At 40.9% G+C, this 22,096-nt stretch overlaps 2 protein-coding genes across 2 annotated transcripts in view; one reads left to right on the plus strand and one right to left on the minus strand.

Annotated features, from left to right (window-relative positions):
- LOC107715623 (CREB-binding protein-like) overlaps nucleotides 1-14,807 on the plus strand; it is a 55,344-nt gene extending 40,537 nt beyond the window's left edge. Inside the window, exons 12-32 of the mRNA XM_016521780.1 lie at nucleotides 2,112-2,118; nucleotides 2,305-2,547; nucleotides 2,835-3,017; nucleotides 3,881-4,207; nucleotides 4,298-4,474; nucleotides 5,151-5,325; nucleotides 5,412-5,530; nucleotides 5,739-5,978; nucleotides 6,611-6,699; nucleotides 8,184-8,297; nucleotides 8,386-8,442; nucleotides 8,592-8,669; nucleotides 8,757-8,824; nucleotides 8,905-9,055; nucleotides 9,215-9,361; nucleotides 9,455-9,568; nucleotides 10,143-10,308; nucleotides 10,423-10,590; nucleotides 10,671-10,832; nucleotides 10,946-11,227; nucleotides 11,508-14,807. Coding sequence (XP_016377266.1) covers nucleotides 2,112-2,118; nucleotides 2,305-2,547; nucleotides 2,835-3,017; nucleotides 3,881-4,207; nucleotides 4,298-4,474; nucleotides 5,151-5,325; nucleotides 5,412-5,530; nucleotides 5,739-5,978; nucleotides 6,611-6,699; nucleotides 8,184-8,297; nucleotides 8,386-8,442; nucleotides 8,592-8,669; nucleotides 8,757-8,824; nucleotides 8,905-9,055; nucleotides 9,215-9,361; nucleotides 9,455-9,568; nucleotides 10,143-10,308; nucleotides 10,423-10,590; nucleotides 10,671-10,832; nucleotides 10,946-11,227; nucleotides 11,508-13,793 — 5,353 coding nt within the window. The 3' untranslated portion in view covers nucleotides 13,794-14,807. The remainder of the gene's footprint in view (nucleotides 1-2,111; nucleotides 2,119-2,304; nucleotides 2,548-2,834; nucleotides 3,018-3,880; nucleotides 4,208-4,297; nucleotides 4,475-5,150; nucleotides 5,326-5,411; nucleotides 5,531-5,738; nucleotides 5,979-6,610; nucleotides 6,700-8,183; nucleotides 8,298-8,385; nucleotides 8,443-8,591; nucleotides 8,670-8,756; nucleotides 8,825-8,904; nucleotides 9,056-9,214; nucleotides 9,362-9,454; nucleotides 9,569-10,142; nucleotides 10,309-10,422; nucleotides 10,591-10,670; nucleotides 10,833-10,945; nucleotides 11,228-11,507) is intronic.
- A 3,246-nt stretch (nucleotides 14,808-18,053) lies between these two features.
- On the minus strand, nucleotides 18,054-20,716 carry LOC107715648 (heat shock protein 75 kDa, mitochondrial-like). Its single transcript, XM_016521806.1, has 4 exons — nucleotides 20,672-20,716; nucleotides 19,615-19,760; nucleotides 18,654-18,726; nucleotides 18,054-18,575 (listed from the first exon to the last, which is right to left on the minus strand). Exons 1-4 carry the CDS (start codon nucleotides 20,705-20,707, stop codon nucleotides 18,474-18,476), a joined length of 357 nt encoding a protein of 118 aa, XP_016377292.1. The 5' UTR covers nucleotides 20,708-20,716; the 3' UTR covers nucleotides 18,054-18,473.
- Between the last annotated feature and the right edge of the window lie 1,380 nt (nucleotides 20,717-22,096).

Here is a 22,096-nt window from a genome sequence, read left to right on the forward strand (position 1 = left end):
TCATTGGACCGCCTTTAGCTTTGATTACGGCATGCATTTGCCATGGCATCGTTTCGATAAGCTTCTGCAATGTCACAACATTTATTCCCATCCAGAGTTGCATTAATTTTTCGCCAAGATCTTGTATTGATGATGGGAGAGTCGGACCGCTGCGCAAAGTCTTCTCCAGCACATCCCAAAGATTCTCAATGGGGTTAAGGTCTGGACTCTGTGGTGGCCAATCCATGTGTGAAAATGATGTCTCATGCTCTCTGAACCACTCTTTTACAATTTGAGCCCGATGAATCCTGGCATTGTCATCTTGGAATATGCCCGTGCCATCAGGGAAGAAAAAAATCCATTGATGGAATAACCTGGTCATTCAGTATATTCAGGTAGTCAGCTGACCTCATTCTTTGGGCACATAACGTTGCTGAACCTAGACCTGAGCAACTGCAGCAACCCCAGATCATAGCACTGCCCCCACAGGCTTGTACGGTAGGCACTAGGCATGATGGGTGCATCACTTCATCCGCCTCTCTTCTTACCCTGATGCGCCCATCACTCTGGAACAGGGTAAATCTGGACTCATCAGACCACATGACCTTCTTCCATTGCTCCAGAGTCCAATCGTTATACTCCCTAGCAAACTGAAGCCTTTTTTCCCGATTAGCCTCACTGATAAGTGGTTTTCTTAAGGCTACACAGCTGTTTAGTCCCAATCCCTTGAGTTCCCTTCACATTGTGCGTGTGGAAATGCTCTTACTTTCACTATTAAACATAGCCGTGAGTTCTACTATTGTTTTTTTACGATTTGATTTCACCAAACGTTTGATCACGATCATTCAAGACTTTTTTCCGACCACATTTCTTCCTCGAAGATTATGGTTCCCCACTATCCTTCCAGTTTTTAATAATGCGTTGGACAGTTCTTAACCCAATTTTAGTAGTTTCAGCAAAAAAATCCATTGATGGAATAACCTGGTCATTCAGTATATTCAGGTAGTCAGCTGACCTCATTCTTTGGGCACATAACGTTGCTGAACCTAGACCTGACCAACTGCAGCAACCCCAGATCATAGCACTGCCCCCACAGGCTTGTACGGTAGGCACTAGGCATGATGGGTGCATCACTTCATCCGCCTCTCTTCTTACCCTGATGCGCCCATCACTCTGGAACAGGGTAAATCTGGACTCATCAGACCACATGACCTTCTTCCATTGCTCCAGAGTCCAATCGTTATACTCCCTAGCAAACTGAAGCCTTTTTTCCCGATTAGCCTCACTGATAAGTGGTTTTCTTAAGGCTACACAGCTGTTTAGTCCCAATCCCTTGAGTTCCCTTCGCATTGTGCGTGTGGAAATGCTCTTACTTTCACTATTAAACATAGCCGTGAGTTCTACTATTGTTTTTTTACGATTTGATTTCACCAAACGTTTGTGATCACAGATCATGATCATTCAAGATTTTTTTCCGACCACATTTCTTCCTCAAATGATGGTTCCCCACTATCCTTCCAGTTTTTAATAATGCGTTGGACAGTTCTTAACCCAATTTTAGTAGTTTCAGCAATCTCCTTAGATGTTTTCTTTGCTTGATGCATGCCAATAATTTGACCCTTCTGAAACAGATTAACATCTTTTCCACGAATACAGGATGTTCTTCCGACATGGTTGTTTAAGAAATGAGAAGCTACTCATTGCATCAGTTAGGGTTAAATAACTTGTTGCCAGCTGAAACATAATCATCCATGCAGTAATTATCCAATGGGAGGCTCTTACCTATTTGCTTAGTTAAATCCAGGTGGTGTCTTTTTTTTTTTTGGACGGGCAGTGTATATACACTACCGTTCAAAAGTTTGAGGTAGTTATGTTTTTGAAAAGAAGTATCTAATGCTCAAAAAGTCTCCATTTATTTGATTAAAACTACAGTAAAAACAGTAATATTGTAAAATATTATTACAATTTAAAATAACTGTTTCTGTTTTAATGTCATTTATTTCTGTGATGCAAAGGTGAATTTTCAGCATCATTACTCCAGTCTTCAGTGTCTTTCCCAAAATCTCACTGACTAGAACAGTTGTGTACATTCTTCTATGTCGTCTGTGATTCCTTTTTGGCATAAATTTTAGGCAGAATGTAATAACTTCATCTCTGAAAACAGCAGCCTTTCTGAAATTGCCAAAAGTAAACGCATTTGAGGGCAACCTTAATTGAACCATTTATGGCAATATTAGCAAAAATGAAAATGATTTGCACTGTAAAATATGTCATATTACAGAAATGAAATCGGTTGTGAATGCCATTTCATGTTGACTTGAGTAGGATAAAAGCAGTCGGGCAGGTCATACTGGTAGCGCAGGAATTACTCAAAAGCTTCAATCTCCCGTTGAACAGAAAAGCTCTTTACCTTCTTTAAATGTGTTTGTATCATGCTCTTCAGGAATGGGCCAGTTCAACCCCGTGACCATGCAGAACATGCAGATGTCCCAGTCACCGGTGGGAGCTCCTCGGGCTGCGTCCCCTATGGCCCACCCCCCTCAGATGGGCATGGGTACCGTTCCAGCGGTGAGCAGCAAGAAGTGATTCCAGTTTTGGAGTTTTTGGAATTTTATATTTTAAAACAGTGTATTTTTAGTTGGATTGAAATGTTTTCTCCGTTCATTTTAAGTGTAATTATAGTCAACATTGTTCTTGAGGTGTGCGCCATTTTGGATTTGTATTCACGAAAACAAGCTTGTTTCACTAGAAAGTAAACTTGTCAATAGCTTTAACATTCATGTTGTCAAAATTGGTTTTTAGGGCAAAAACATACTTTTGTGGCTCAATTCTAATTTCTCTTTATTCTTTTGCAGATGAGTATGTCTCCCTCCAGGTTGCCACAGGCACCAACAATGATGGGAGGCCATTCTAGCAACATGGTGGGCCAGACGCCCAACCAGAACCAGTTCATGAACCAGACGCCGTTCCCTGCCTCAGCCGGGGGCATGAATGTGAATGTAAACCTGGCTCAGCAGTCGGGACAGACTGTCCCACAGGTGAGGAGTCAGAATTGTCACACCTTTAGTACGGTTTCATTGTTTGTGGTGTAACTTGGGTGTTCATAAGAGACGTTTCACCTCCACAAACACTTCTTGTCTTCCTGTCATAGTGCGCATTAGTGCATGCCCACTTTTTCAGCAGCATTGGTTCCAGAAGTGTTTTTCCATTCATTTTTTCATAGAGATTTAAAAAAAGTTATAAGCCATGAACTAAACCAATCAGCTATGAGGAGAATCGCAACATTATTTACATTACGTTTATTTGAAGTTAAAAGAATTTACAAATTCAAACAGAGAAACAAAGGTACAAGACTGGGTACTCGTCGACTTTAAAGAGGGAAAGAACTGCAATCCCAAAATAAAAATGGAGAAATATAAAAAATATTTATTTAAAGTGGTTCAATATATTTTAAGTTCAAAATATGCATAATTATATACAAATATAAAAAAAAAATTGAGAGCATAGGAAGACCGATTTGATTGCGTCATTAGCGGTGCTTCATGGGAGTTGGTGTTCCCTTTTTGGCGCAGTTTGCTCGCCACACCTTACTTATTGGTGGAATTTTCTTTGCAGAATTATGGGTAATGTAGTTTTTCAACAGGCTTCCCACTATGAAACATAATTCTTTAAAAAAATAAGTTGAAATAATACGGTCTGATGGGTTCAACAAAGGCATATATCATCGATTAACAACCTCGGAGCTCACAGTAGATCTGTCTTTAAAGGTTTATAAATTAATAATCAATTTCCCTATGGAGAAAATGAATGGAGTTTTTCCATCCGGAACCTGACTGTTGTACTCTGTTGTAGTTTGTTGTGCTGTATCTGAGTTGGTATGCCCTGCATCTCTCCTCTGCAGCAGCAGCCGAACACTAACCTGACCCTGAATCCCGTGGGCCCTCTGGGCACCCCGTCCACACTGTGCTCCACCCCTCCTCCGCCCTCTGCCTCCACCCCGTCAGCTGCCGCTAGCCTACAGCCACTCCAGACCCAGCCTTCCACGCCGGCCTCAGCCGGGGGCCACGTCACGCCCACCCACATCCCCAGCGGCTTGCCCCGCCCTCCCTCAGTCCTGGGCTCCTCCCCCGCCCACTCCCAGCCGCTCACGCCCCTGCAGCCCCAGCCTGAGCCCCCCCTGCAGATGCAGCAGCCCACCTCTGTGCAAGCGCAGCAGCCCAGCACTCCGGTGAGGATCGCCATGAAAACACAGCCTCGATTGCAGCTGTATGCCATGACACCCTTAACTCATGTCCTTCCTCGTTTGTCTGTCCATTAGCTCTCTCAGATGGCCGCAAGCGTTGATAATAGAGTTCCTACGCCAGCATCCGTGGCCGAGACCCACTCCCAGCAAGCTTTGCCCCCCGACTACCCTGCTGCTGAACACAAAACTGAGCATCAAGAAGACGAGCAGGACTTTGAATCTGGGAAAAAGAGACCCAATGTCAAGATGGAGGTGTGACTTTAAAAAAAAAGTTAAAACTTAAAAGGGGCTTAAAAATGGTTCAACAATTCTTGATTTTATTTGGTAGCGTTTCTTGAGTGTTTTACACTACCGTTCAAAAGTAAGAAAATAGTGAATTAATATTAGTAAGAAATTACTATTAATATTAATATTAGTAAGAAATTTTATTCATCAAGGAGGCATTAAATTGATCAAAAGTTACAGTAAAGACATTTGTTACAAAAGATTTCTATTTTAAACAAGTGCTGTTCATTTGAACTTTCTGGTCATTCAATTCATTCTAAGGATTCTATTCAAAGAATCCTGAAAATAGAATTAAGCTGCACATCTGTTTTCAACATTGATAATAATAAGAAATATTTCCTTGAGCAGCAAATCAGCATATTAGAATGATTTCTGAAGGATAATGTGACATAATGATGCTGAAAATTCAGCTTTGCATCGCAGGAATAAATGACCGTTTGAAAATAGATTCAAATAGAAAACTTATTTTGAATTGTAATAATATTTCAAGTTTTTTTTTTTTTTTTGTATTTTTGATCAAAAACATGCAACCTCGGTGAGCAGAATTCATTCTCTAGTTTCCTAATATTTCATTGTCTCGTGACTCAAGTCTAATGACACAGTCTTTAGTAAACATCTAAACATAATTCATGTTGTTCATTAGGATGAAGATGTCAAACCTCAAGTAAAAGAGCAGCCAGAGTCTGTAGAACCTAAACAGGAACCGATGGAGACAGAGGAGAAGAAACCAGAGATAAAGACCGAGCCGAAAGAGGAGGATATGTCCAGCACCAACAGCACCACACCATCCGGTCAATCCGCCCAGTCACGCAAGAAAAGTACAAACGTTTTTCTGAAAACATTGAAACCGCATTTAGTGATATCTGCAACTTCATTAATCACATAACATTATCATTTGTTACAGTTTTCAAGCCAGAGGAGCTCAGACAGGCGCTGATGCCTACATTAGAAGCTTTGTATCGTCAAGACCCAGAGTCCTTGCCCTTCCGCCAGCCGGTGGATCCCACTCTCCTGGGCATCCCGGTAAATCCCATACACCTATTTATTTGGCTAATAGTTTATATATATCTCTTTAAATGCTCTAAATGTATTAAATAAATCAGCCCCGCATCTTCCCAAAAAGCAGATTTTTGTCTAGTATTAGCCAGTTTAATGCTGCTGAGTTCAAAAATATCAATAAAAGCTTTGATTGTTAAAATATTTGATTGTTGTTGTTTTTTTCTTTTCCCAGGACTACTTTGACATTGTAAAGAACCCAATCGATCTTTCCACCATCAAGAGGAAGCTGGACACTGGGCAGTACCAGGAGCCCTGGCAGTATGTTGACGACATCTGGCTGATGTTCAACAACGCCTGGCTCTACAACCGCAAAACATCACGAGTGTACAAGTACTGCTCGAAGCTGTCCGAGGTGTTCGAGCAGGAAATTGACCCCGTCATGCAAAGTCTGGGATACTGCTGTGGGCGCAAGGTAAGAACTTGAGCTTCTTACTCTAGGAAAAGAGTGATTAGCTAGATGAATCCTCCACATGAGCTCAAACTCCTCTAAAATCAAACTTCTCTAGATATTTTTTGATTGCAATTCAGTGTTGGTATTGTTCACGTCATGTAAAGCTGTTAAATTTTTTTTTGATTATTTAAATAAAGCTGAAATAAAATATTGGATGAAAAACTTAGAAATTTAGATACTTGAAACAAAAATGAGAAATGTTGCCTTGGTTGAGTTTAAGCTGAAATATAAAAATGTTGATATAATAACTAATTTTTTTATTTTGAGTGTTGTATGAAATACATTTGATTATTAATACATTTAATTATCAAAAAAAAATCTAATAATTGTTTTTGGCTAATTTCAGTTAATTTTGGTGAATTGCTAAAAAAATAACAAAATAACTTACACTAGAAATGAAAACAGGAAATATAAATATAAAAGCAAATTCAAAATATTATAATACTATAGTAGGTAGGTAATAAAAAAGAACTAAAATATCATGTCTGTGTTAAATAAGTTGCAGTCTGCAGTCTGTTGCAGTCTGCAGTCTATATGCAGTCTGTGTTAAATAAGTTGCTCTTAACAGAATTGCTTTTTCTCTGTCTCCACAGAACGAGTTTTCACCTCAGACGCTTTGCTGCTATGGCAAACAGCTCTGTACTATCTCCAGAGACGGCACATATTATAGCTACCAAAACAGGTAACCAATGGCATGATCAGTGGTGTGAGAAATGAGAAGGTGATGAATGACTTTCCAAGTGGGACTGTGATGCACTGAGATCATGCTTGAGATTTTTAGTGCCAAGTTGACTCCATGTTGTTTGCACCTTATAAACGGAGTCATAAAAGCAAGTTCAAAGGTTAAGCGTCTTGCTCTAGGTTACAGTGGTAATACTTTGTGGGTCAATCGTTGTGGGTTTTGAATTTCTCAGTTTGCAAGTCTAGATCTTCGCCTACTAGGCTGTTCCTCCCACCAGCCCACTAGTATTTGTGTAAATCCTGAAAACTTAGTAGGCAGTAGTCTTTAGGGCTGCACAGTTAATCAGAATAAAACCAAAGTTTGTGTGATTATCAAATCACAATGGCTGCATTTTAATTAAATATATGTCGTGGCCTAATGGTTAGAGAGTCGGACTCGTAACCCAAGGTTGCGGGTTCGAGTCTCGTACCGGCAGGGATTGTAGGTGGGGGGAGTGAATGTACAGCGCTCTCTCCCACCTTCAATACCCCGACTGAGGTGCCCTTGAGCAAGGCACCGAACCCCCAACTGCTCCCCGGGCGCCACAGCAAAAAATGGCTGCCCAATGCTCCGGGAGTGTGTTCACGGTGTGTGTGTGTTCACTGCTGTGTGTGTGCACTTTGGATGGGATAAATGCAGAGCACTAATTCCTAGTATGGGTCACCATACTTGGCCACATGTCACTTCACTTCACTCACTGCGTGTTTCAGGGTGAAGCATGTTCTTGTAATCGATGGTCAGTGTTTGAAAATGAAGAAATGAAGACATCCATAAATGTTTTTGTAATTTTACAATTGTAAAGTGAAATCATTGTTGTATTATTTTTATTAAATACTTTATTTTAACAGTGAAATATCACAATAGTAATATTTATTTTCTTCTTGTTTAGCAATTTTAGATTTTTCTTTAGTAACAGTAATAATAATAATTACTATTATTTTATAGCCATTTTGATATATAATCACCGTTTTTCAGTACTGTGTAGCCCTGCAGACCTAGAATTTTTGTTTTTAATCAGAAAAATTAAATGTTTTGCCCCAAATCTCGCAGCCTTAATTGTTATTGTATTACAGAAATTATGTGCCTGCAAAAGCTCAGGTGCATCACTTTTCCATAACTGGCATTAGTGCATGTTTCTCATCTCATCACATTGTCTTCGTTTCGTTTAATTTGTTCTTAAAATCAAATCAGAAAAGGCATGTGGTTACTTTCTAGTGCATGAAAGGACATACCATCCTGTAGCTATCCATCATTTTTTTAAATTTAACGTTCATTTGTGAGTTTGAATGCTAACCTGTGCTCTGCCTTGGCCTGTTTGCGATGTGTCAATCTCTGTCTGACCCTGCGTTCTGCGCTCTTGTGCTGTGCTGCTCTCCGTGTGCCGGTTTGCCTGTGCTCTTGTGTGCTGGCTCCAGTTCACCCAAATATGGCCTTGTTGCCGACAGGTATCACTTCTGCGAGAAGTGCTTCAACGAGATTCAGGGCGACAGTGTCACCCTGGGAGACGACCCAGCCCAGCCGCAGACGTACGTATCTTCTGCCGCCCAGAAGGCTTTAAGGTTTTTCTTTGTTAAATTACTCAATTTATACTTAAAAATGAGTTGTGCATGTATGAAGGTAGAATTTATCTTGTACGTCTCTCTGCAGTATGATATCAAAGGAGCAGTTTGAGAAGAAGAAAAATGACATGTTGGACCCTGAGCCGTAAGTTTCGTCATTTTAATGCTTGTAATTTCTTTTATCTTTATTCGAATAGTATATATATTAATGAATATGTATGCAAATACTGTGAAAGTGTGACGAATTATCCACTCTTGTCAAAATAGTTTTTAACACCACCTTCTGTCTAACAGCTTTGTTGAATGTAAAGACTGTGGCCGGAAGATGCATCAAATCTGCGTACTACATTATGACGTCATCTGGCCATCAGGGTAAGCGTCTTATCCTACTATTCTCCTGAAGAGTTTAGCATGACATGATCCTACAGCTGCTTTGTTTGTCTCTCCTTCCTATAACAGTTTCATCTGTGACAACTGCCTGAAGAAGTCAGGGAAAACAAGAAAGGAAAACAAGTTTTCTGCTAAAAGTGAGTGCTTTCGAAGCGTCTTCCTGCTTGCCTCTCTGTCTGTTGCAGAGTGAAGTAACCCTCTGTGTTTTTCTGATCAGGGTTACAGTGCACGAGACTGGGCTCGTACATCGAGGACCGAGTGAACAAGTACTTGAAGAGGCAGAATCACCCTGAGGCCGGAGAGGTGTTTGTACGGGTGGTCGCCAGCTCTGATAAGACCGTGGAGATCAAACCTGGGATGAAATCCAGGTAACGTCACAGAGAATGAATACGAGTATAGTTCTATAGATTCTATTGAAGTCATTTAAAAAGTAAATTGGTTAAATTTTGAATTCATGTTGACAAAAAAGTCTGGCATGTACAAGGAATTGAAAGGAGCTGATTTTGCATCACATCATTTCTCTGCAGGTTTGTTGACTCAGGAGAGATGGTAGAAAGCTTTCCCTACAGAACCAAAGCACTTTTTGCGTTTGAAGAGATCGATGGAGCGGATGTGTGTTTCTTCGGCATGCATGTCCAAGAATATGGATCTGATTGTCCCTTTCCTAACACCAGGTACCATGCAAATACTGATCAATGGAAAGAAAGTAACAAATTGCATCTTGAACAGGCTATGTTGACGAATTGTCATTTTACTCCTCTTTCCAGACGGGTATACATATCATATCTTGACAGTATTCACTTCTTCAAACCTCGGCTGCTAAGAACTGCAGTTTACCATGAAATTCTCATTGGTTATTTGGAGTATGTTAAGAAACTAGGGTAAGTACCACCTTGAAGTTGAAATATAATATGCATAATTGTTTTTGGTCTTAAAATGACAAGTCCACTATAAATAAGCCATTCATAAGTTATTTGCCCAAACAAAAACCAAGACTGTGATGACGTGTTTAATGGTAAATCCTCGAAAGTTTTTTATATTTAATTTTTTGTATTTTTATGTATGTACATTAATAACACTATACTTTGTATCATATCACCTTTGCATCAAATTACAAACAATTAGTTAACGCTAATGCAAGGGTGTTTCTAATGCAGCGTCTATGGGAGGGACAGTAAAGTTAACATCGTTTTATCTTCTGACTGTCATTATCAGTCTCTCATTTTTTTCCCCCCTTTTTTTTTTTGAAAGTCATAAACACTATTGTGGAGTTTTTCTTTTGCTATTTGAGCAAATGGGAATGCAAAAAATTTATTTGTGGTCCTCTCCCATTCAGTGCTGTTGAAGTTAACCCAACTATGACGACTTCCGCTGCTGAGAAACCTGGAAATGTGAAAAAGGTCCATGGCATTGGTAGGGTTATGCACTAATGGATTTGATTTTTCCCACCTACAGGTATGTGACTGGTCATATCTGGGCTTGCCCACCTAGTGAAGGCGATGACTACATCTTCCACTGTCACCCTCCTGATCAGAAGATTCCCAAGCCTAAAAGACTGCAGGAGTGGTACCGCAAAATGCTGGACAAAGCCTTTGCAGAAAGAATCATCCATGACTACAAGGTATGCCTATGCCAATTTGTTTTTAATGGATTCACGGTCTGTTAGTTTTCATTCACAATGGGTTAACATCACACTGACACATGACTCACAAAATGACTCACTTGTGTTGTGCAGGACATATTTAAACAGGCCACAGAGGACCGGCTTACAAGTGCCTACGAGCTGCCCTATTTTGAGGGTGATTTTTGGCCCAATGTTTTGGAGGAAAGCATCAAGGAGCTGGAGCAAGAGGAGGAGGAGAGGAAGAAGGAGGAGAATACAGCCTCCTCTGAGACAACAGAGGTTAGTCAGAAAGACAAATAGTGTGAATGAGTATTTAGTGTAGTCTGTAGCCATTTGTTAAATGTCTTCTTTTTCCACAGGGAACCCAAGCTGACAGCAAGAACGCCAAAAAGAAGAACAATAAAAAGACCAACAAAAATAAGAGCAGCATGAGCCGCGCAAACAAAAAGAAGCCTGGGATGCCGAATGTAGCTAATGATCTGTCCCAGAAGCTATATGCAACAATGGAGAAGCACAAAGAGGTTGGACCTGACTCATTAATTATTATTATTATTTTTTTTTACTTGAATACCATTTGTTTTGCTCTGAATGTGCCAAGTGCTGACCAGAAACCCTCTCGTTTCCTAAAATCCAGGTTTTCTTCGTGATCCACCTGCATGCTGGTCCAGTGATCAATACCCTGCCTCCGATAATGGATCCTGACCCAATGCTGACCTGCGATCTGATGGACGGCCGTGATGCCTTCCTAACACTGGCCAGGGACAAACACTGGGAGTTCAGTTCCCTACGCCGCTGCAAATGGAGCAGTATGTGCATGCTGGTGGAGCTACACAATCAGGGCCAAGACCGATTTGTGTACACTTGCAACGAATGCAAGCACCACGTTGAGACACGCTGGCATTGCACCGTTTGCGAGGTCAGTCTTCTCTTTGTGCAGCAGTTGAGTCTCTTGCCTTTGTTTGCTCCCATTGTTTGATTTTTAAAAACAGATATGGTACTATTTTATCGCCAATTTATCAAGATCTAAGGTTTAAACTAGTAGGTTGTAAGTTTAAACCTCTCAAGGAGCAAACCTTCCTTGACAACTGTATCTCCACCTGTAAATATAACATCAATCTCCAGTCATGCAGCAGTAAATTAACATTCTATGCTATGATTATCCAAAAAAACTAAATAATTCTTCTGATTTCTTTCAGGACTTTGATCTATGCATTAACTGCTACAACTCCAAGGGCCATGAGCACCAAATGGTGAAGTGGGGTTTGGGCCTGGATGACGACAGCAACCAGGGCGGCGAGGCCAACAAGAGCCCACAGGAGAGTCGACGCCTCAGCATCCAACGCTGCATCCAGTCGCTGGTGCATGCCTGCCAGTGCCGCAACGCCAACTGCTCTCTGCCATCTTGTCAGAAGATGAAGAGAGTGGTGCAGCACACCAAGGGCTGCAAGCGCAAGACCAACGGAGGCTGCCCCGTTTGCAAGCAACTCATCGCGTTGTGCTGCTACCATGCCAAGCACTGCCAGGAAAACAAGTGCCCCGTGCCCTTCTGTCTCAATATCAAGCACAAGCTGCGGCAGCAGCAGATTCAGCAGCGGCTGCAGCAGGCGCAGATGATGCGCCGGCGCATGGCACTCATGCAGGGCAGAGGAATGCCGCCCAGTCTGCCCTCCCCAACTACCTCAGGAGGTCCGGGGACGCCCAACTCTCAGCAGCTGCAGCAGCCTAATACGCCTCAGACCTCGCAGGCATTAGCCAACCAGCCCCAGCAGACGCATCCAAATGTGGCTGCAATGGTGCAACCCTTCCCCAACCAACCGCCTACGCCCGGGTCACAGGGTAAGTCAGGCCCGCAGTCCTCGCCTCTGCCCCAGCAGCAGTCCCCCCTGCCCATGCCGCCTCAACAGCAGCCGCAGCCCTCTCCGCAGCAGCAGCAGGCTTTGAAGGTTGCGAAACAAATAGAGATGATGACCAAAGTTCAGCAGCAGCAACAACAACAGCAGCAACAACAGCAGCAACAGCAACAACAGCAACAACAACAACAGCAACAACAACAGCAACAACAACAGCAGCAGCAAGACTACAGGATGAGTGTGAATGGCATGCAGATGAACCAACCTCGCATGATGACTCCCATGCAGATGATGGCCCCTCGTGGTCCTCAGATGGTTCAGAACATGCAGCCTGGCCAGTGGCCAGCTGGGATGCAAGGGTCCATGCAGAATCCGCAGGCACCTCCGACGCAGCAAGTGCCGCCGCAGCAGATGGCCATGGCCCCGCAGCAGTCTCAGGTAGTGCAGACGCCGCAACAGGCGCAAATGATGCAGCGCGCCATGATGCAGCAACAGCAGCAGCAGCAGCAGCCGCGGCAGATGCAGGCCGTCATGCCTCCCCAGCAGGCACAACCACAGGCCCCGCAGCAGCAAGGCATGCAGCAAAGAGTGGTGGCCAGCAGCATCGCTCCAGGAGCGCTGCAGGACCTGCTGCGCACATTAAAATCACCAAGTTCCCCTCAGCAGCAACAGCAGGTCCTCAACATCCTCAAATCTAACCCGCATCTCATGGCGGCGTTTATCAAACAGCGGACGGCGAAGTACCAAGCCAGCCAACCACAGCAGCAGAACCCGCAGGCCATGCTCGCAGCTCAGCCGGGAATGCAGAACATGACTGCGATGCAAACCGGCCCCGTGCAGAGACCCGTCATGCCGCCTCAGCAGCCACAACCGGCCGCAACCCAAGCCATGGCCGCTCTCGGATCCCAGGGACAGATGATGAACGCTGCACACAACGGAAACCAGCAGCTGTTCCGCCGGCAACTAATGCGCATGCAGCAGCAACAGCAACAACAGGGAGCAATGCCTCCAGGACAAGGGAGATTCCCACAACCTCAAGGCGCGGCCAGTTACTCGCAAATCCGCATGCAGCAGCAGATGGCCATGCAGGGAGGCGCCGGGCCCATGGGTCAGATGCCGCCCATGGCTCAGATGGGCCAGCCTGGCATGGGCATGGACGCCCAGCAGAACATGCTGCAACAGCGCATGCTGCAGCAGCAACAGCAGCAGATGCTGAAGCAGCAAATGGGATCGCCGGCTCAGGCTGCTTCTATGAGTCCCCAACACCACATGCTTGCAGGACAGCCGCAGGGAGCTCACTTGCCCGGACAGGCCATGGCCAATGCGCTGGGCAACCAAGTGAGGTCGCCTGCACCCGTGCAATCGCCCCGCCCCCCGTCCCAACAGCCACCACATTCCAGCCCGTCCCCGCGCATGCAGCCCCAGCCCTCGCCCCTGCACTCCGGCGCGTCCCACCCCAGCATGGCGGGACCCATGCCGGGCCCCATGGACCAGGCTCACCTGTGCACACCCGAACAGAGTGCAATGCTTCCGCAGCTTAACACGCCAAACCGTGGAGGGCTTCCCAACGAGATGAGTATGGTTGGGGACACATCGGGAGACACGTTAGAGAAGTTCGTCGAGGGATTGTAGCATTAAGTGAGGTTCTTTTTGAGGAGAGAGGTGTGTTTTCTACACAGGAAATTAAAGGCGACAAAATGAACTGTAATAGGTTTACACAACCAGTGGACTGCTTTTTCTTCCCTGTTGGAGGGATTGAAATTACTGTTTAAAGAGCAGAATCACAAAGGGTATTTTTCTGGGAGGGTTGTCGGACCGGCCAAAATGCAGTCCTGGTCTACGAGTTACATTTTTAATTGTTTTGTTTTTGTTTTTTTTTCATTTGTTTTTCGGGGAGGGGGTTATTTTGAGCATATGGACTTTTTAAATGGAATTTCTCAAGGCAAAATATTTGATTTTATTATTGAGGATTTTCGTTTTGTATGTTTGCAAACTGAAATGCGTTTTTTTGTGTTTTTTTTTTTTGAGTGTGTGTGCGTGTTTAGGGACTGTAAGATACTCGGTGTGGAATTAGGATCAGGAGCAATCCTCATTCCTGTCTGATACGTTTTCACATTTACCAGGTTTGGAAAAGGACGCGCCGCCTTTTTTCTCTCCAAACTGTGGAGTTTGTACAGAGGACCTGTATTCATTTGTACAGAAAGGAGCTTGGCTACGGCACACACACACACACGCGAACACACACGAACACGCGAGCAAATTGTGAAAGTTGCTCTTATTTTTCAAGGTGCCCAAATGCGTTAATTTATTGGCCTGGATTCAGTAGTTGTCTCTTAAGATATAGGAAGATGTTCCTGTTTTTCCTCGTTTGATCTCTGAAACATCAATGATGTCCCCTCCACCCCTCGCGTATGAGGCCGGAGCTTCGTCTGACTGCTGATTTGTTCAAAGAGTTCTTCAGTCAACCTCTTTTGTTTTTCTCCTCATGAAACTTGAATTGAAGGTGAACGATTCTTTAATGTAAATCATGCAGCTTGATGACATACTGTAAATAAAAGGAAAAAAGATTGAGATCGCTGTATAAACTGGTTAAGAACTTGTTTCGTACTTATATACCATATTGTTAAATAAACTGTGTGCAACAGATGCAACCATTGTGGTGACTTGGTTTGCGCGCTTTCGCAATTCTGATTTTAGGTAATTAATATGCATGAGTTTTAAACTAACACCTGACTGTTTTCACATAAAGCCTGTGCAATTTCAAACAATTAGTGGACCAGAGCTAGTTGTTTAATTAATTGAATTGAGGTTTTTTTTGTTTCTATGATTGGGAAATGCATGGATCCGTTTCTCTGGATTTTGTCAAGATTGTCATCACCTATTTTTTTTTCCCTGAAAACATATATTTGATTAGATTCCTTATCCTTAAAATCATTTCACAGTTCTTTCTTTTAGATCTAAAAGGGCAGTGTAGGATTTATTTATAGAACTATTTAGGTTTTATTTCATTTCTGATTCGCTTGATCTAAGGGAGAAGTGCATGTACCAGAACATTACATTTGAAATGCAATTATTAAATGTGCCACAGAAGTTTAACTTACTGACCGTTTTACTTTCTTCAGCATGAGATTGGAGTGTGTGCTCACCACTGGCTTCACTGCACCTCCTGGTGCCTGAACGGTGCCACTGCAGTTTAGAGCCCTTGTTCTGCAATTCACAATTTCTGAGCACACTGCATTTGGTTCATTTTACAGGTTTGGATGTGATCAAATTTATAAAAGTTGCATTTTTTTATCATGAACATGACGTCTCTAAATTTAAGCACTGCTGTGATTGGACTGCAGGTAATCTCATTCCGACCAATGATTGCAAGTGTGGTATTGCGTAATTAGTAATTTAGCACAAAAAAAAAAATGTAAATGTTTGTCAAAATGTGGCATGTTTATAGTTTTGTTTCTGAGTGAAAATGCAATTGCTCTATTGCAAGTGTAGCTCCATGCACACTGGTGAGAGAAACCCTGCTACGAGCGATCCTGAGCAAGAGATGACTAACAAACCAGTCGCAAGCAAAAACAACTACAGCTCAAAAACGAAATATGGTCGTTGCTCCTCTACTGCGTGCTTAATCCGATTTACAGGAATTACAATTGCATTTTTCATTAAACCCACATATTGTGTACGTGGCTTGTTAATGCATTGACCGTCACTTTTCTGCACACTAACAGCTGAGGAGTGCTGAATGAAATCACAGAAACTGAGGTAGGCTACATGTCTTCACTTCACTACAGAAAATGGTATGTTTAAATGCCTCTGTGGCTGTTTTTACTAATTGTTAATTAGCAACTTTACTGATAACTGTTGGACAGTAACAAGTCATTGTAACATAAAAACATAAGTTTTATACTTTAATGACACAAGTCAATTGCAATGTCAAATTTAGTAAATTTTGACATGTCAGTGCTTTTTTTTTTTTTATGGCATCCAGTATTACTTGGTATGTTGCAATTGTGACTTTATATTATAATTGTGAATTAGTTTCTCATAATTATGACTTTTTTCAATAAATTATGATTTACCAAAACATTTTTACATAGCGGAAATGGGCTTCCATACAACTGTCTAATGTCACTGGTAAAAAAACATCCATCAAACGCCGTGTCGCTCGTTTACAGCTGTGAGAAGTCAAACATTTTAGGTATTACTGCGTTAATTATCTTAAAGTAACCCCTGTATTTCTTGGGGGATGCAAATGCTGTACTTAAATGCATTTGTCACACTCTTGCAAGTTTGCAGTGTGTACGTGACCTCGTACTAGTTCTGTGTGTTCCGGAACGCAACAAACGGCTTGATACAAATGCTGAAACGGTTCACTGTTGGCGCTTGATGCATTTGACGATTTAAGCTGTGCCTACACACTATATTTGCGTCATTTTAATGAGTTCGTCCTGCAAGATATGCTACCCACGGTGGAAGCACTTCACAGATTTTCAGAACTCGATTCATCACATAGCGGAAATGGGCTTCCATACAACTGTCTAATGTCACTGGTCAAAAACACATCCATCAAACGCCGTGTCGCTAGTTTACAGCTGTGAGAAGTCAAACATTTTAGGTATTACTGCGTTAATTATCTTAAAGTAACCCCTGTATTTCTTGGGGGATGCAAATGCTGTACTTAAATGCATTTGTCACACTCTTGCAAGTTTGCAGTGTGTACGTGACCTCGTACTAGTTCTGTGTGTTCCGGAACGCAACAAACGGCTTGATACAAATGCTGAAACGGTTCACTGTTGGCGCTTGATGCATTTGACGATTTAAGCTGTGCCTACACACTATATTTGCGTCATTTTAATGAGTTCGTCCTGCAAGATATGCTACCCACGGTGGAAGCACTTCACAGATTTTCAGAACTCGATTCATCACACAGAACGCGTTTTGCGTTCGGTCGCGCTGCATTCTATTGTTTTTCTACGTAAACATGAGCTATGGTCTCACAGTTGCGCCACATTTTAAGACACCGTTTCTAAACGGGTTCAAAACGTGCCTGGAGACCCTGCATTCTTCATCGCTGCTTTGTGTTTTTAAACGCAAGTGTGAACGACCCATAGTAACTCTATGGGTAAGTTTTTTAGGCTATGTGGCCTTTTTGAATTGTTGCATGCACACGGAAGCTTTTTTTGTTCTTTTCTTTTTTTGAATTACAAAAAATAGTTTATAAGAAACTGGCCAGTTGTGACATCCTAAGCTCCATCTAAAGTTATTTAAAACAGCATTTCGTTCATTCTTTTGTAATCCCATCATTTATGAGCTCAAATTAATTTAATGATTACCTGGAATATTTGTGCGTTTAAAAATTCATGCCATGCCGCAGGAGCATTTTTTTTTTAAAGCTATTGATGGCAATGATGATAAAACAACGTCTAAAATTAGAAATGTTATTTGAATTATTTGATCAGTTTTGTCTAAACTGCCTGAAAATGTAGAGTTAACACGAAGAACTACACAGCATTTGAGGAGTTTTTTCGCCTTCATATTCTTAACAGTAAGGTGAACTAGAATCCACATGATTACTGTAAATGCGTGACTAATAACTGGCTGTTTTACCTCCATCACAGTATGTGCTCATCACTGGAGTCACTGCGCCGCCTGCTGTCTGAACGAGGCAACTGCAGCGAAGAGCGTGGCGCACTTCATTTCTGAGCGCACTCGATTCCCATTTGGAAATTATCACATTTAGCTAAGACGGATTTTCTTTTGCGTTTATGAAATTGTAATATTTTTGATGAGACGTTAAGGAAGCACAAGCATGGTTATTTATGCTTTATCCTTTTAATAAATCAAAACATTAACCCATTTCATTAGAGGTTTTGTAATTGAAAAATGGGTGAAAAGCATTTGAGACACTTCATGTTTGTTTTATTTAATATTTTCCTCAGGCTAATTTCAATTTACATATGGAAAACCTGTTAAAGTACAGAATCAATGGACTGAAATGTGAATAATTTTCGAGCAAAAAGGTACAAGAAATATCAATATTTAGCATGTTTCACTGGATTCTTCTTCTTGCTGTGCCAGTATCTCTTGCATCTTTTCAGGTAAATTCAGGAGTGCAGTTCTCGCTGCAAACAAAACTCCCACTAAAACGACAATGTCACACCTGCACAAAGATTCTCAAGTCTTCATATAAACAACGTTTGTTTGTGTTTAGTGTGCGATGATGACCTCCGATGCACGGGACGCCCCCTTTGTGCATCCATGCGTGGCTCTAATAAAGGCAAAACAAGTCCGTCAGGCTGAACTCCAGCACAGGTGTCAGTGCTTCTCCAGAGCTTGAGTGAGGAGCTGATTCAGCCGCGAGATCATCGGACGAGGGTCTTCGTTCAGACCAGCGGTGATCATGGCGTTGTCATATATCTGGTATGTAAAAATGGCATGTAGTTTTTAATTAGAGATAGGATTGAGATGAGAGAGTGGGGGAAACGGTTTCTTTACCTGCTCGAGGAGAAGCTGTGCCAGCTCAGGGTTTGAGTCCTTCAGTGCATGAAGCTTCTTGATCAGATCATGTCTGCAAACAAACGCTTGATGTTAGAGAAACCACAGCATTTCTACAATGCAAATATGCTATATATAAGTCCAAACAGCTGGTTAAAAACATCACAATAATCCACATGACTCCAGTCCATCAATTAACATTTTCTGAAGCAAAAAGCTGCACGTTTGTAAGAAACAAATCCATCATTAATGTGTTTTAACTTCAAACTGTTGTTTCTGGCTAAAATACAAGTTCTCTATTCCTAACATTGCCTTCTCCAGTAAAAAAAAAAAAAGTCTCAGAGTGAAGTCAGGTGAGAAACATGCACAGATCAAGCACCGTTTAAAAGTGAAAACAGTCCAAAAGAGCTCTAAACAAATATGTGGGTTGATTCTGATGTGAAAGGAAAACAAGAGATGGACTGTTTCACTGGAGGAAGCGTTATTAAGGATTATGGACTCGTATTTTGGCCAGAAGCAATGGTTTTAAGTTAAAACGCCTTTGTTTCTTACAAACATGCAACTTCTCGCTTCACGACATTAACTGATGGACTGGAGTGGTGTGGATTACTTGTGTATTATTGTGATGTTTTTATCAGCTGTTTGGACTCTCATTCTGACGGCACCCATTCACTGCAGAGGATCCATTGCTGAGCAAGTGATGTAATGCTACATTTCTCCACATCTGATGAAGAAACAAACTCATCTACATATTGAATGGCCTGAAGGTGAGTATATTTTCAGAAATGTTTCATTTTTGGGTGAACTATTCCTTAAAGACACATCAGCAATAAAACACTGTGTTTTCTCACTGTAAGGACATTATTCTGGAGACACTGGACTGTTTTGTCTTCATGCAAACTGTCAGATTGATTACTTGTGTTCGACTGGAGTGTTAAAGTTAATGTTAACCGTCTCGTACCCAGCATTGATCTCCAGTGTGGGCTGCAGGATCTGGGCTCTCTCCTCTGAGCTGCGGGCGAGCTGCTGTGTGCGCAGGAAGTGTCGAGCGGCGCCCATCTCCAGCACCGTGATCATAGCGGGGTGTGTGTCCAGACGCGGGGTCACCTGTGGAAACATTGGTAAATTAATGGTAATAAAGATAATCACTGTTGTCAGGTTTCCACACATTTGTGGGTAAAAATCACTGTTTGAATTAGCAAAATTATGTAAATGGCTGAGCATTTACAATTAAGCACCATGTCGATCATCATCATAATACAAAGAGTGGTCCGGATTTATTACAAGGCTGATTACCAAATAAATGAAATATTGATAAGAGATTAAATTATTATAGAGAAATGACAAACTTATGAAAAACGAATGTAAATTTGTTTTCATTTGTATGCAAATGAAATGCATAATTGCAAAATGTATGTATATATTAAATGAATGCATATTAATTTATATTGTTGTTAAATAATATATAAACGGACGTTAAATATTAATTTGGATAATTATATGTAAGAAAAAGGTGATTTGTGAGGTAAAAATCAGACACCACTAATACTAAATAAAATATACAACTGAAAAAAATATACATAAAATGAAAGTTAATGCACATCACTCCATTTTGGATAAATTTAAAATAATGCATATTTGAGACTGTTAAACAGAGTTACAGGCTAATTAAAGTTAAAATTATGTGTAATGTGTATAGTGCAATTTTTACTTTAAAATTATATATCTGCTGAATACTAAAAAAATTAAAACGAATTATATTTTGTTAAATGTAACGGGCTAATTAAAAATGTAAAAAATATTTTGTATACATGTATAATGCAATTAATTATCTAAACACTTTATATTTTCATAGTATGTACATGCAATTTTTTAAATATAGTTGCTTTTTGACTGATGTTTACTAAAAGTTACACAATCTTTGCTACACAATCAGTATAGTTTTTTGATGTGAGTAGAAGCAAATGAATGAGAAAGTAATTTAGTTTTTGTGTTTTTTTGCATGTACATGTGGTTACCTTGATGTTGGTGACTCTCTGTACGAGTGCGTTCATCGCAAAACAAGAAGAGTCATTAGGATTTATTACATGGCTGATTACCAAGTAAATGGATGTGAAATATTAATTTGAGTTACTTCTTTTATTATGTAGGAAGAAAGAAGAGTGATTTGTGAGTTAAAAATCAGATACACCACTGAATACTAAGTAAAATATTGAAAAAAGAAAAAAAAAGTATAGAAACGAAATGCACAATTCAAATAAGTTCAATTATGCATATTTGAGTTTTTTGTAGTTAAATGATTTAACAGGCTAATTAATTTAAAATAATAGCATTTTATGTATAATGTAACTTTAAAATATGTAAATACTTATTTTTGAATGATGTATATGCACTTTTTTAATTAAGTACATACTGTAATTAAATTTAATTAAATAAATTGAATTGCATTTAAATGCATATTTCAGTTGTTAAATTATGTAACAGGTAAATTAATTTAATAATTTAATTTAAATTAATTAATTTACTTTTTAACATTTTTATATGTATAATGTAATTTTTCATTTATGTGCAATTTTTAAACTAACTACATAAAAGTGTGCAATTTTTTAAGTACGCTCTAAATTTAAATAAATGCATTTAATTGCATATAAATTAAAAATCATAACTTCAGTTTTGAAATGTAATTTTCTAGTTAAATTGAGTTAAATAATATGTTTAATAGGCAAAATTTTATAATATTAAGAAATATTTGACAGGTGACCTGCAGAGATGTTGTGAACTGAAAGGGTAAAATTCCAATGGGTTTCAAATAATGTCAAATATAATGGTTTAGCTACTTTAATAAGACTAAGTTATACTACTGCATATTTGGCCGATTTAAGGCCTGTTTTCTTGCAAGGTCCCACGAGGCAGGATTCGAACTCGGGACACCCAAAGCACAACTGCACCATATGTCGGTGTGCTGCCCATGAAGCTACCGCCACTGACACGAGCTCGAGAATTTAAAGCGCTAGACAAGTGTGTGCTTAGAATAAACAAACAATACCCTCCGCTGGTGTGGACGCTAATATAGTTATCTATCTTTATAGTTATCGTTCTTGGTGTGAACGGGCCTTTAGCTGTCGTCTGACACTCACCATCTCCGGCACGTAGAAGATGCTGCGGATGTTGAGCGAAGCGTCTGCGCGGTAGTGCAGTGTGTAGCGGGGGGACTGATCATCAGAGCCACAGAGAGGTCAAAGGTCATTTACAAACAGACCTCACATACTGTACCTGCAGGGTGTTTAACCGCCGTCCGTTCAAAAGCACTGATGGAATGAGAAACAGCAGAGTTTGAAGAGTTCAGTGAGACTCAATGTCAAATGCAGAAATGTTAATTCATGCGTTCTTGACCTCAAGGTTAGATTATTGTAATGCTTTATTGGGTGGTTGTTCTGCACGCT

The sequence above is a fragment of the Sinocyclocheilus rhinocerous genome, unplaced genomic scaffold (genome assembly GCF_001515625.1).
Source record: "Sinocyclocheilus rhinocerous isolate Xijiao unplaced genomic scaffold, SAMN03320098_v1.1 scaffold239, whole genome shotgun sequence".
Classification (NCBI taxonomy): domain Eukaryota; kingdom Metazoa; phylum Chordata; class Actinopteri; order Cypriniformes; family Cyprinidae; genus Sinocyclocheilus; species Sinocyclocheilus rhinocerous.